The 15,749-nt window shown below is 40.0% G+C and overlaps 1 protein-coding gene across 1 annotated transcript; it reads left to right on the plus strand.

Moving 5' to 3' along the window:
* Window positions 1–112: 112 nt before the first annotated feature.
* Window positions 113–9,215, plus strand: rab3c (RAB3C, member RAS oncogene family; the record flags this gene model as incomplete). Its single annotated transcript, XM_083905383.1, has 4 exons — window positions 113–337; window positions 5,455–5,573; window positions 8,774–8,898; window positions 9,025–9,215. 4 exons carry the CDS (start codon window positions 113–115, stop codon window positions 9,213–9,215), a joined length of 660 nt encoding a protein of 219 aa, XP_083761509.1.
* Window positions 9,216–15,749: the final 6,534 nt, after the last annotated feature.

Below are 15,749 nucleotides of genomic sequence, written 5' to 3' on the forward strand. Positions count from 1 at the left end.
ATGTCAGAGTAAGTAAAGCGGCAGGAAATAGTATTTTCTGACCTCACAGATCAAGGTGAATCTCTTCATCTATTCTATTCATCATCGTCTTCTTTTTGTTTTGTTTCTGCAGATGGCTGCTACTCAGGATGCGAAAGGGAAGGGAGAGGGAGGGGACCAAAACTTCGACTACATGTTCAAGTTGCTGATCATCGGCAACAGCAGCGTGGGTAAAACGTCCTTCCTGTTCCGATACGCCGACGACGCCTTCACTTCGGCCTTTGTCAGCACAGTGGGCATCGACTTCAAAGTGAAGACGGTGTACAAGAACGACAAGAGGATCAAACTACAGATCTGGGTGAGAAAGACGCTTCAAACAGCCCAATTTCCCTTCACAATAACACAGAAATTCATTTAGAAAGCTCAACTCCACATAGGATTTGCATAAAGCATAATAAGTAATGTATAGCAGAATCTTAGGCCGTAGTTTCTCTGTTGTTCTAATTATGCACACATTTCCATCTCCTTCACTTGAATAGTGAACATTTGCATGTTGGAAACATGATTAAGTGTCTGGAAAACATCTGCTGTCCTACAAGGGCTCCTAGAGGACTACCTAAAGGCTCTAATGGAGAAGTGGCTCTTCAGTGATGCCCTGCCCCCCCATGTTACTATTGTACTCTTCCATCTTTGAGCTCCTGCATGAACGACTCCCGTCTATAAAAAGGCTGTCAATCTAAAACCATAGCCCACCTTCGCTTGACCCCTGCCCATATCTCTCTCAGTTGATCAATACAGTTCAAAGATTGTGACAGCATGGTTTGGACTTGAAAGCCACGTTTGGCTGCATAAAAACATCCTGCAAGCGCGGGGTCATCCGTGCTTTAATGCAATTTTAGTGAGTGTTTTGGCTTTTATAGCATGTGGCTTGTGTTTGCTTGGTATGTCGGACACACCTCCCCTTTTTATCTCTTACAGAAAAGCTTTGCACATTGTTATACATATATATATATATATATATACTTACACACACACACTCTCCCAAAAATAGTCTGATGAAAGTCATTCAATGCTCATGCAATGTCACATGTATTCCACTCCACAGTTGTATAATCATTTCACCAAATAACCAGGTTTTTTCCCTCTAAAAAGACCTGGAGATTCAGTATATTTATATCGTCAGCTGACCTCATTTTTTGGGGGAACACAGAATTTGCTGAACTGAGACCTGAACAACTAAAGTAACAACATATCACAATATGTCACCTGACTTGTGATGTCGTTCTTAGTCTTAAAAATATCTTACATGTCATCAGCTTTCTTAATTATAGAAATCCTTGGCAAAGGCTCCCTCGTGTTTTCTACGTAGATTTAAGACTGCACAATGAGAGCACGCAGACAGATGGAAGTCTCAGCATAACTGACAGGAGACATGTATGTGTTACTTTGGCACACACACAGGGAAAAAGAGAGCAGCAACACCTTCCTGAGAACGTGTAGGAAACTGAAGAATATCTGAGGCTGTTTAATTACGAATTAATCTGAGCTGTTGAGTCTTGAAATACCTCGGAGAAAGGGGGGGGGGGGTGGATAATTTTCCCCCTTTCTCGTTTTTTTTTGTGCTCTACACTAAATGCCAGCTCTGCCTTACGGGGTTTGATCTTTCTCGTTACAGTAGCCATCTTTTTTGCCACAGCCAAGTGTCTCCCCCAGACACTTGGCGTTTGCTAATCACATGAACAGAAAGCAGAAGTGCTCCAGCAGGTTCGGGGGGGAAACGAGAGTTTGAACGGTCAAATGGCCGACCGTGTTTTCATCATTAGCAAAGACGAGGGAAGTGTCAAGGTATTTGACCTCTCGTTTTTTAATTGGCCTCACACTACAAGGCTATCGGCTAATGTCATAGTGACACCAGTCATATCAGAGATAAAAGCAAGTTAATGAACCATTGGTTTCATGTTGTGCTAAAGTAAATGAAACAGTACAGTGTGTAAATATTTATTTACTGGACAAAGAAGCGCTCCAGCGCTCACTTCCATCCATTTTGACTATAAATCAAAGCTTTTCTAGAAGCTCCAGTCCACTGGACTCCAATTTCTTATTCCTGTGCAACTCCCTTTTAACAGAGACGAAGTGGAAACCCATGACATGTAAAGGTCATTGTCGGATGCATCGCCAAAAATCAATAAAATCTACAAGGCTTACATTTCATACTAGAAAAGACTAAGATTCAAGCATCTTTCTGATGATCTGCAACAGTACCTTGTGATTTAACATACTGCAAATTCTTAATTATCTTATTTCTCTTCGTTGATCATGTCACTGTTAGCGTTTCCCAAACGTTTAAATGGGGACCTACTTATTAAAAATAACACGCCACCATAAATCAGTTTTTTAGATTTTTGTTATCTGTATCTTAACCAATATTAGGCTACTTGTCCTGTTTAATAAGGTCAAATTTCAGTTAAAAAAAAAAAAACGATATAAACAATGCTCAAACACACTGTTATCATCATAAATGCACATTTGCATTGTTCAGGATTCTTTAAGCTGCAGGGCTTTGTACAATATTTCACCAACACATTACTGATGCATTCATGTTCTACTCGGCCTGTACATGAGTCATAGATACTGCACCAAGCTGAAATCTGTATTCTTTCAGCTGTTCATAATGTACTTCAGGTCACATCCACTTACTTCAGATGAAGCTACAAATACTGCAGTATTTTAGTTTGATGCCCTCATTCTACTTTTTTTGTGGCAGACATTTTGACAGGTGACAGTAGGAATAGCACAGATGTAAATATTCTAGTAAGCTCCCACAGTTTCTGGATATATGCTCTTACATTATCCCGTAATATATCCCGTATATTTTGACTTAGATTTCATATGCTGATGATTTCTGGCCGAGTCTCTCGTGTCACGTATAAAGTTTTGAGTAGATCGGTCAATGTACGGGCGAAGGTACAGGGCACTTCCTGTTTGGCGGCGAATGGTAGAAATTGTCTAGTACAAATTGGTGTGTTTACGTTGCTACAATGAACATAGCTCAGACGAGATTTGCAAATGGCCAAGATGGACACCAAATTCAAAATGGCCGACTTCCTGTTGAGTTGAGGCCATGGTCCCAATAGACTTTTTTTTGTTTGTCTTGGGCTGTGACATGTTTCCACCAAGTTTCGTTAAATTTGGTGCAACTTAGCTTCGGAGGTACTACTGAGCCATTTTGTACTACTTTCACATATTCCACTTATTTTCTAAAAACATTCTCGCCAGTTCTGATTTGCTTACTAATTTTCTTCCATTTTCATCAAAATTTAATGCCTCAAAAATGCGATCATTTTGGAATTCTAATAATAGGTCCTCACACCACTGCTGGGGCCCTAATAAAGAAGTAAAGAACTCTACACAGTGACTAAGTGCTGATGGGAGCACAGTAGCAGCTAATATACATCGTCCAGCTACTTCATGGGTGGACCCCAACACACATGCTGTTTAGTTATTGTGAACTGACAAAAGGTCCTAGCTTTGGTGTGTGTATATGTGTGTGTAGAAGCTTGGCAGACTGCGAGCTCTGTCTCATATGGGTTCTGTCTGTGGAGTGAAGGTCAGAGCTGTCCTCTGGCTATAATAAGCACACTGTTGAAGCCATGTGCACAGTGGCACAAAGCACAAAAAAAAAAAACACTGCAGCAAACACAATCCTGTGCTGCCTGTCAACCTTCTGTTTAACAAGAGCCAAGCAGGGGGAACAGTCTCTGTGGGCCACTTTCACCGTCTCAAAAAGAGAGAGAAAATGGCGTTTCACATGATTGTGTACTCATCCTCTGGCACAGTTGCGATGAGGGCTAACCATTTAATCATTTTCAGATCAAAACATGCAGACAGCAGCAATATTAAAGTGAAGCTTGCAAATCAAATAGCACTCACGATGTCAGAAACATCCCAATCACACATTGTCCTCATAATTCAGCCCTTGTTCCTACTAAAACAAGTTTATACCACATTAAAGTGATGCGTTATGTGTGCTTTTAGTCTTCACAGTATAAAATCTCACCATATACAAACTGTGTTACTGAGGTTTTAAGTATGACGTTTGCTTGAAGGATAACTACAAAGAACACTTGCATGTCAATCGGAAAGACAATACTGGTCTGTACAATATCTCTCCAAACACCTTTCCGGGAGAGATATTAATATATTTAACAATATGGAAGTGAAAAATAGAACGGCAGATTATATTTTAATGAATTCCATTCATCACAATGGTCTTAAAATAGGACTCATTCTTCTCAGTTCTGGGTTCACTTCGCCTACTTTTGCGTTTTGAAGGCTTTTACATGAGCAGTTTTGAGGTTAGCACATGACCACAGGTAGCATTTTGATAGTACATTTACAGTGAATTAGTTACTAGTAAACATGTAATATTAGTAGCCTACCTTGACTCAGGTTGCCAGGAACTGAATGGGGTTGCTCAACTGTCTGGGGTTGTTTCTGAAACTGAGAGCCATGTGTTGCATATTTAGCTTTCGCTGGCTAACAGTGACAGGTATACAAGTGTGTTTGTCACACTCACCTTGTTTGCTTTCAATTATCGGAACTTTATAATGTTGTTTTCTTGATTAAAACATCACAGTTGTTTCCTCTTCCAGCAGCTGATTAGCTGCTTTAGCTAACATGCTGATTAGCTTGCCTTAGCCAGGTGTGGCCATGTGGACCAAACCATTTATCACCTTTTTGAAAGGGGTGGGGCAGTCAACAGGGCACAGCCTCTTTTAGCAGAAGTGAACTGATGCATTCAGTTTTATTTTACTCTTGACAATGATTTAAAAATGTTAAACCCCCTCCCCATCATGAATTTGAACAGGAAACTATACTGTGATGCCTTGAAAAAAAAAAAAAAAAAAGAACACATCTAAGCATTAAATCTCAATAAGTTGCCTTAATGCGTTGTTTTTTCCTTCCACGTGAAGACACTCGATATAGAAAAGCTTAAACTGTGTGTTCTGGGCTCCATTAGCATTTTCATTGACATCTTGCAGCAGTGCAGCGAGCACTTGTTTCCACGGTGATCTGTGGACAGCAGTGCTGTACCTCTCCCCCTGAATGCTGCGTAATCACTTGCTTGTTTTGCCCTTTGTGCAATTTGCTCAGCCTTATCATGAACGGCACGCAGGATCCCAGTGTTTAAACACAATTTCGCTCCTATTTTTAGCCCCTTTTTTCGAGGAAACGCATGTCATAAAACGGAGCTCTGAAAAATGCTGCACCACTAAGCCGAGGACATAATTACACATTACATAAAAAAAATGTCAATGTTACGAACACAACAACAATCCAAAGAACCTCTTGACATGTACAAATAGCTGCATATTAGTTATGCACTTCTATGCTTTTCCCAAATATCGGTCCGCTGCCTAACACTAATATTAAGCCATGTTACCTGTATGTATGTGTGTGTGTGTGTGTGTGTAGGACACAGCAGGCCAGGAGCGATACAGGACCATCACCACTGCCTACTACCGTGGAGCCATGGGCTTCATCCTAATGTACGACATCACCAATGAGGAGTCCTTCGGTGCCGTGCAGGACTGGTGAGTCTTTGTTTTTGACACTTCTGAATAAAGGAATCATCTGTACGGCCCTTTGTATCGATCGTTCAAGTGAGAGCATCAGATCATTTTTTTAAAATGTTGACATTGCAAGTCCACACGGTTCGTCTTCCTGTCTCATCCTGACAATCCATCTCCCTCTCTCTCTCTCCAACTCTAGATTGACAGGCTTGTTATGTAACGTACTGTATATGTAATTCTCGGGGATCGATTGGAGACTTGTCAAGTTCACGACCGCGGTCCATCTGCGTGTCACTCAAGCGTCTGCGGCAGCAGCCGTGAGCCAACTACCAAATGCCATGATGCATTTGTGTCCTTTTAGGCGGTGTTCAATCACAGAAATGAGGTTTCTGGGTTAGAAAAGCTTTATCCTACAATTAGAACAAACGGTAACAGTACAAGGCAAACTTGTATGTGAGATTCGTCCACAGGTCCTCGGGTGAAAAACTACAATTTCCCCTTTTTTAATTACACCCCTGCCGTTACACATTTGTCTTCCTCTGCCGGGCCAAAGGAATGAAGGGGGGGGCACAGAATATGCATTTTTTAGAGGAAAGATTGCTGAATCATCATTTCTCTCTGTGTGCTTCAAGGAAATGATTATATGACTCAGGCAGACTTAATAGAGATGGTTATTTTCGCACTGTACTGTTACCTAACTTTTGACTGCTTTGCCCAGGAACACCTGAGAAAACACCTGTCATGGAACACACAATTAATCCTGATATGTACTGCAATTAAGCTCCCATCACCGTAAAGACAAATCTTGGTTAGTTAACCTGTGAGCTCACTTATCAGACGGTCAGTCAGACAACGACGGACAGACTCTCTGTACCCAGAGGCTTAAATTCCCTCTTTCTTTCGTTCTTTCGTTCTTTCCCTTGTTCGTTGTGACAAGGTTGGAGGGGAAAAAAAAGAGATGTTTCCATGGCAACAGCTCCTTCCCTGACTGTAGCTGAGTTAAGCCTGTGACGTGTTCACTTCCTGCCTGTGACAGACACTAAACGGGGGAAATATGACGCTCAGTTTAACATTTAAAAAAAAGTACATTATGTACTATGTATTATGTGATTCGTACTACAACAATCAGGCGTCTACGTCCTTAAATTCACTTCTGGTAAAGAATCCATATACAGATCCATATCACCCTGCTTATGAAGCTCAGTAATCTGTGACATAGGTGGAAATCTGCTCATGATTATATACGGTAACAAGCCAGAACTGGACACAGAGAGCAGTGCCAACATCATGCTGTTTCAACTCTTTCTCTCTCTCTGCAACACTGTGTCTTCCTCTCTTTCTTGCTGGCTTGCTGCTTTCAGCACATGGGCACTGAGCACTGCCCCACTTTCAGCCGAGCTGCAAGAAACTGCACGAAAACTTTGTTCCCGAAATACTGAGCGCAGGCTGTGGAGGTTTACACCGCTGATCCACGACGTTCTGTTATAATTGTCCTGTTATCTTATGGAAACATCAGTATATTCAAGCAAAAGGATGTTAAAAAAAAAAAACCTCACCTCAAGCACCAACCTCATCCATCCATCTTCTACCGCTTTAACCAACTGAGGGTCGTGGGGGCCACTGGTGCCAATCCCAGTTGACACAGGGCGACGCTCACACCTGTGGTTAATTTAGGGTATTCCAATTTGCCTAATCCCCAAATCTACATGTTTTTGGACTGTGGGTGGAAACCTGAGAACCTGGAGAAAATGGACGTGCACGCACACACACATGAGGAGGCAAAACCTCATATAATTTAAAAAATATAACATATTTGTCACTGAGGCATGCATTGGGACTATTGTATTGTCTCTGCTGTGGAATAACATGATCAGTCATTCACATTCAATCTCAGGGTCCTTATACTAATTTATAGCATAGCAAAGAATTAACTAAAACAGGGGTCGTCAACCTTTTTTTTTTTAACCACAATGAAAAGAAAGCAGATGCTATGTTTCTGGGAGAGGGAACATGGGAATGAGATTATAGAGAATGAGATCTACTACTCATATTATGATATACAGTGTAAACAACATAACCCCACACCTTTATCACTGTAAAAAACTGTTTTGTTTTTGCATTGTTTTTGTTTGGTACTTTTAAATGAACTAGTGCACGAACTTTAGTGCACTAATGCATGATAAGGAACGTAAAGGCTAACATAATACAAACACTGTGCAACCTCTTGCCACCACCACTGGCGTGGCTGACAGTCACAACAGCTAGCTACGCTAATGCTAATCCAAAATTTAAAAGAAATTGCGTTGTGCCTAATGAGGTTGCACAGTGTTTGTATCATGTTAGCCATTCGCTAATGCTAATCGTAACCTCGCTAGCTTACCTTTGGAAACAGGTTGGCCAAGTTAGCCGCAAAGTAGTAGCATGCTAATGCAAAATAAATATGTGCTCGCGTATTGGTGAATGGAATCGACTTCGTCCTTCCTTTTCAAAATGTCTCACCCACCGTGAGGACAGTCTCTTCGCTCCCACCTCCCCGCTCCAGACAGCGCAGCTGCTGCTGATGAGCCGTAGATAAATCAGTGAAAGTGCAGCGTGATAAATTGATAAAAAATTTAAATTACTCCAAAAAATTTGAAATTCAAGGATGCAAACCATCGGGCCATGCTCAACCCATATCCGAAATCTTAGGATGATCTGAGTAACAGTCAGCGAGATATGGCAGTCACAGACACACAGATGCAACTTGCTTTATAGATAGATATAAATGTAGTTGTTATATACATAATCAAAACTTTCAAATATCCATTCCACAAAACACAATGCAGTATGTCTGCCCTCCTATTGGTTTTGCAGCCGAGGCGAAGGCATATATGTGAAGACCACAGTCCTTGTTTGTAACAAACAACAAATGGCTTCAAAATGTCCAACATCAGAGAGGTAGCAAAATGATTCCAGCAAACAGTGGAAGTTGACCCACTTTTCCACCGCTGACATCCGTGACTCAAATATTACACAATCATATTCTCATGACCGCTCCACTTGGCGAGCTAACTTTCACATCGTGTCCTTCCACTCCTGCCATCTTTCATGTCACTTTCCATCGGCCTGTGTCCAACAAAAAATTGGCACAAAAAAAAAAAAAGTCTGACCGTGTCTCATAATCGTCCGTGGACCATGATGTGGCTGTGGATGCATTTACTTTGTCTGTGATCGCGTTGCAGGTCGACCCAGATAAAGACCTACTCGTGGGACAACGCACAGGTGGTGCTGGCTGGAAATAAGTGTGACATGGAAGAAGAGAGAGTGGTCTCAGTGGACAGTGGTAGACTGCTGGCAGAGCAGCTGGGTAAGAGCATCATGTCCTTCTCCCTTTGGCGTTTTCTTATCATATCTTTTATCTTTTAAACTAGACTTGTCCCTGTCTCGTTATGCTCTTACGTTGACTCTGACTCGCACTCCCTCTTCCCGAAAGGTTTTGAGTTCTTCGAGACGAGCGCCAAGGACAACGTCAACGTGAAGCAGACCTTCGAACGCCTCGTCGACCTCATTTGCGACAAGATGTCCGAGAGCTTGGACACTGATCCGGCCGTCACCACGGGAGCCCCCACTGCCAAACTCACAGACACTGCTCCGCCCCTTCAGCAGCCTGGATGCAACTGTTAGTAGCTAATGTCAGGAAGCCAAGCGAGGGTAGCACAGGCCTCCTAGTAAGTGTGAGTTTTGTTCTCCCTCAGCATTATTAACCCTGCTAGTGCTGCTTTTCTCCGGACTACACTACAAACCCTCTTTAGCGGTAGAATTACAAAAGAAAAAATGCTGTTGTATTATCTTTATCACCTTATATCAAGAGCAAATAACCAGACAGACATGGCAAAATGTGTAATATTACAGGATTTTTTTTTTTTTGGGCTTAGTATGGTTTTAAACCATGTATGTTTGATAAGGCTGTATGTAGTTCACAGTCATTCTGTACAGTAACACTTTTAAGACCTAAAAAAAAAAATAGCTATAAAATGAGGGATAGAATCAATGAGTGCTTTAATAATTCTTTCATGTCTATTTTTTGTACTTTTCCCCCCCAACCCTTTTATAGGTTTTAGTTTCTCCTAAAGCTGCCAAATCAGTGATTTTTGTGCACTATAGGATGTAGCGGATTTGTTTTGTGTAACGGGTATGTGTGTGGTCTTGTGAGTGAGCGTGTGTTTGCATGAGTGTGAGTATCGTGTTTGAGTCACAGATTAGTGAAACTTTGCCATCTACAAAAAAAACAGAAAAAAAATATCATCCACCTTGGATGAAAAGTGGCCTTTTAGCATCTCCAACTCGGCCTCCCGTAAAAAATCCCACTGTTAGCCCCCAACTTTTTTGGAATAATTCCAGTATGTTTAACGTCGATGTAAGTACTAGTCCATGTTTTTGCTGTCTGTAGACGTGTGAAATCTCCGGTAAGTAAAAAAAACAAACAGACTCTTTCTATGTGCTTAGCCTTTAACACGACCTTGTTAAGTTTAATGCGATGAGCATGCTGCTGCTGACAACAACAACAACAACAACAAAATCAGTTATATTATGTGCTGTTTTATCTAAAGATATCTCCAATCTCCAAATGATCCAACGATTTCACTGAATAAATAAGACATAGGACAGCACTTGACATATAAATCAGCTTTGGCATGGAATAAACAGCCATATATTTAAAAAAAAAAAAAGAAACATTTTTGAGTCCTCGGCATGCTTCAATTTCATGTTTTTGTTATAAAACTAAGGCCTGAAGCTGCTTAGAAAACATCACAATTACAACATATAGTAGTTTAAGGCAGGTATATAAAGAACTCTTGATGTCTCAGTAACATAAGTTCATATAGTAAAATAAAAATTATTTGGAAAAAAAAATCCAGAAAACCTTTCAGTTCTGCAGTGAATAAAAATAACAATAATAATAATAATAATAATAATAAAAAAGATTAGTGCCAAAACACTACTGTTCCTTTAGCACCATCATCAGTCAAAAAAATAATAAATAAAAAAATGCATGAAGCCAATCCTGACTTATGTACTGTATGTAGATTTATATAATAAGATAGTGTAAATATATATATCACTCTATGTTACAGATTTTAGGAGCATTTTCCACAGCACTTCGCTGCTGTGGAAATGCAATGGGCCAATAAGTGCAATATTTTATGAATTAAAACCCCTGTACATAAACTCCTCCTGTCCTTGAGTACAGCGACTCTGTGTCTGCAGTGTGTGTGTGTGTGTGTGTGTGTGTGTGTGTGTGTGTGACAGTTTGGTCAGAATGGCTCTGAATGTGATGTAAAAATCTCTGAGGAGGGCGTGTGTGCGTGTGTGTGTGTGTGTGTGTGTGTGTGTGTGTGTGTGTGTGTGTGTGCTTTACTCATTCTGTGTGTGTGTGTGTGTGTGTGTGTGTGTGTTAATATCTTTGTGAGGACATTTTGTCTGGGCCCCACAACTTTAAAGTGCTTTTTCATGGTAGGATTAAGACGTGGTTTTAGGGGTTAGGCATTTACTGTAAGGGGCTAGTGTCCTCACTAAGATATATATAGACGTTTGCGTGCATGTGTGTGTGCGTGTGTGGGTGTGCCTGCCACATCGAAAGAGAGACAAATTCCGTAAAAAAAAAAGATACTTGTATTGTTTGTTTATTCCTTTTGTACAAATGTATTCACATAGGAAAATGCTGTTCCTGCTAACTGTTGCGTTGTCGGTTGAACTCGTATTATCATGTCAAAAATGCAGTGTTGTTGTGAAAGGTAGTCAAAAAAAAAAAAAAAAAAAAAAAACTTTGTCCATATTATGCCATACTCATGTAATCCAAAAAAAAAAAGAAAAGAAAAAGAAGGGGAAAATACATACGTACATACAGACCATTAGATCAGAGATCCTGTGCACGAAGCACGTGTACACCTGTGTATGTGTGTGATATTATCATTTTGTTGCTAACAGCCATGAAATAAATTATTGTAATGATCTGAAGTCATGGTTCGTTTTAATAAAAAGCAGAATTAACTGGAGAGCTTTACTTTAATTTAGCTGATTATACACGGTGTGTTTCTGCGCGTGCAAGCTAAATAAGATTTTGGAGATTGTAGAAAATAAATCAGATGTTATCAGTGGGTTGCTGTGTTTTCTCTGTGATGCCTTGCCATTATACACACAGCAGGTAACATGAAGAGGTGGCTGCTGCTGCTTCTGCCCACTAGATGGCGCTCAGTGTTTGGGGTGGCCTTGTCCTGTTCTGCTGCAGCAACACAGAGTTTCCTGTTTAATTTCTGTGGGTGGTGGGCGCCACCTAGTGTCACATCAGTGTGCCTGCAGCCACAGCCAAGGGTTTTAAGTTGGCAACTTCCAAGGGTGAACGTCCTGGTTGGGACATTATGAACACACATTAATGATTTTAAATAGTACCCTACCGTTCAAAAGTTTGGGGTCACCTATACATATTCTTTCGTGTTTTCCATTAAAAGTCACACTTTTATTTATTCATCGAAAGAGTTGCAAAATGAATAGAAAATATAGTCAAGACATTGACAAGATTAGAAATAATGATTTTTATTCCAAATAATAATTTTGCCCAAACTGCTTTTCGTCAAGCAAAACTGTTTTCAGCTGTGCTAACATCATCGCACAAGGGTTTTCAACAGTTTCAATAGTTGTTTACCACATTAACAATGTATAGAGTGTATTTCTGATTCATTCAAAGTTATATTCATTGAAAAAAAAGTGCCTTTCCTTCAAAAATAAGGACGTTTCTAAGTGACCCCAAACTTTTGATCGGTAACATTCGTTTCGGCACAATATCAGCTGTTTTTCAGTGGTTTGGTCCACACATTTTAGATTGTTCCTGTGACATTATTACTCTCGAGATTTATACATATATTTATTTAGGCTATTTTAACTTTGAGCCTGATGTTATGTTTCAGCTTTATTGTTTTATTATGCAGTTATTTCATTGATTTAGACCTCAACAGTTATTCATTTTGTAATTAAGCCAAATATTGTCAAATTCGGACTGTTTTTTTATTCCCTCACTGTTTGTCCACCGTGCAGAATTTTTTAAGCCATTTTCAAGATAGATGGGTCAGGATAGGATAGGACAGGATAGTTCATAGGTCATATAATTGCCATCTAGCACCCACTACCATTCTTGAACATACAAGAATGGTATGTCTCAATAAAAAAATGGGATTTTCTACCCTGGTCACAGCTGTACAGCTGGTTTTATGATGCATTTGTTTAATGACTACTAGAGGTCGTTGTTTAGATTAAACTATTCAACAGTAGGCACAATAGCATCTTTTCCCTACTGCTGCTGACACAGTAAAAACTAGAAAAGCACTCAGAGAGCGCAGACCTCTGCCAAAGCAGCTCAGTCCCTACAAAATACACCCTGCCGGATCACGCCCCAAAATGTAATGATTTCATTCAAATCGGTCCATGACTTTTCGAGTTATGTTGCTAACGGACAGACTGACAAACCAACTCAGAGGAAGAGGAAACATTAATCTATAGTATTTCTGCTTCTACTCTTTAATAAATGGCACAGTTAGTTGCAAATGAAATGGAAATGGTGTGAGACGTCTTAAATTATAGAAAAGTCATCAGAATTTATAAAAAAAACAAACAAAAACAAAGCAATAACAGGGTGCATCCATTCCACGTGTGATGAGCCTCTGTAACAATGAACAAACAAGAAACCAGTGAATAGGCAGAATCAACCCATGCTTTAATTGAATCCATTGCATATAAAAACGTTTTTTTTTTTTTCCATTCTTTTTATTTGTCTTTTTTTTACATAAAGTCGTATGATCTACAGTGCTATCCAATAGACTGCAATTAACAAGGAAATTCCATTAAAATAACAATTTCAATTGTCCTGTGAAACTTCCAGACAAGTTGGCATTCTAAAGACATAACCCAAAAAAATAATTGTCCTGAAGACCTTTTTTTTTTAAAGTTACAGTTTGTGTTTTCCTTTCCATTGGTCCAGGGCTGTATAGAATCTACAGTATGTGTGTCAAAATAAGAGTCCCTTGTCTTGGGACAATGATCCCCCCGACCCTCCCCGTCCCCCCCCCCCCCCCTTCACTACCAAAATATACTCAAACCTTCTCCTGTCCAGGCAGAAAGATGTCAGTGGTTTTGGATATTGCAAGTAATGTGAGTGGAAGTGTGGGCCAAGCATAGATAAGCAAACACACTGTCAGTGTTTCAGCCATAATTAATGCAGCAGTGGCTGATGCAGTTGTGTCTCAAGAGTCTCTGTGCTTTCCAAGGCCGTGGTCGAGCACCAACTACCACACTCTTGTCGCACCCGGGGGTTCCAGTGTCTGTGAAAAAACGACCGCACAGATGTGGACGACACGCGCGGCGGCGACTTTCACGGCGCCCCCCCCCTTAAAAAAAAAAGTGAACTTTTCCTCTCGACGTTTGCCGAGTCACAGAAAGTGTGTGTTTTGTTCAGACCAGGTTTTACAGCAAAAATGTGACTCCATCTGACATCCAGCTATAAGGGCCGCACATCACTCAAGTAAGTAAAAACCTATGACTTGCAAGATGACCTGAATCTCTACAAACCTGCACACACCGACGACAATATTTAGAACCCAGTGCCACATTTTTGATGCAAATTGTATTTGGCTGTCATATTTCAAAAAGAAGAAGAAGAAGAAAAACAAAAAAGGCAACATTTTCACAACAGGAGATCAGGCCAGCCCAAGACAACAGATAATCACGAATGCAGCAAAAGAGAACTAGAAAATAAAAGGAAATAAAAGGCTTTAAGTAAATTACATGTGTTGAATTTAAGGCACAGCCCATGGGCCAAGGAACAGTTTCTTTAAAAAAACAAAACAAACAAAAAAAACAATTTGGCTTTCCCCTCCCCTCTCTTCACTGAGCTAGTTCTCAGATAAGCAAACGTGTCGATGGATCTTCTTTTTTTTTTTTTTTTACACTGAAGCTCGTGTAATAAACATTCTCTCTCAACAAGAGGTACGTAATACAGCCACACCATCACCAAAAGGGATGATAAGAATCAACCATTTACATCAAACGGCATTATGATAGTAATAACATTAATAATTATATATATATATATATTATATATATACAGCACAATAAATATGTTTGTAAACAGCAATAAAACGAGAAAATCTTATTACAGGTAAGGGCATCGGGTGTGGATGGAGAGAGAGAGAAATAAAACTTGGCACAAAATGAAAGACGAAATAAAACGTGTTTTCTTTTTTGAAAACGACACAGTTGAAAAAAGCCGTGTGCAGATTTTCAAGTGTGTGTGTTGTTGTTTTTTTTCCTTTTGTCGATTTTCTATATTTTATGTACACACACACACACACACACAGAGAGAGAGAGAAAAACAAAGTATATTTGGGTATTGTAACTGTCAAGCCTGTACTGTGGTCTATGCTACAGTGAAATATTTACTGTACCACCTTTATATTGCAAAGAAAAATAACCAATAAATAATAACAATAATAATAATAGTAGTAGTAGTAATAAGTGACAAATGACAGAAACCTGAACAACGTTAGGAGACTCTTGGCCGAGGTGTAAGACAGCATTGTTCATGCCTAAGGTATGCAAGAGTGGCTGAGTGAGTGTTTTTGGCCAGTTTGAAGATAAAGTGGTGATATATGAATATATCAGTGCAGTAGAATGTCTATGCAGAGACAGAGGGGACGTCTTTATGTCACGACTATGCGACGAGGCGTGGATCGTCTTGTTGACGAAACGAAAAGACAGCCATGTGGTTTTAACCCTTTAACACCATAAACAGAGACGTTAAACCAGAACATTTTTTTAATGGACCAAACGATTATTCGATTATTCGAGAAAATAATCGTTACTTGCAGCCCGACCTGTGAGTAAATGCTTTTGGCCATTTTTTCCAGAATAACTTTCAATATCTGGCAGTTATTTACAATTTACTGCATGCTCAAATAGTGTATTAACAAATCAAAGGGCACATATTATGCAAAATCAACTTTTTAAATCATTTAAATCCTTATATTTGGGACTTCCGCGCTCACTGGGACGTCACAATGTGCTAAATTCCTGGAATTGTTCTCGCGGAGCTCCGCTTTGTCCGTAAATCATACGAGAGCGCTGGCAAGGGTAACGGCATCCGAAAACCAGAAGTCTGCGAAAAGTTCT

Source organism: Microchirus variegatus, assembly GCF_963457635.1.
Source record: "Microchirus variegatus genome assembly, chromosome: 18".
Lineage (NCBI taxonomy): Eukaryota > Metazoa > Chordata > Actinopteri > Pleuronectiformes > Soleidae > Microchirus > Microchirus variegatus.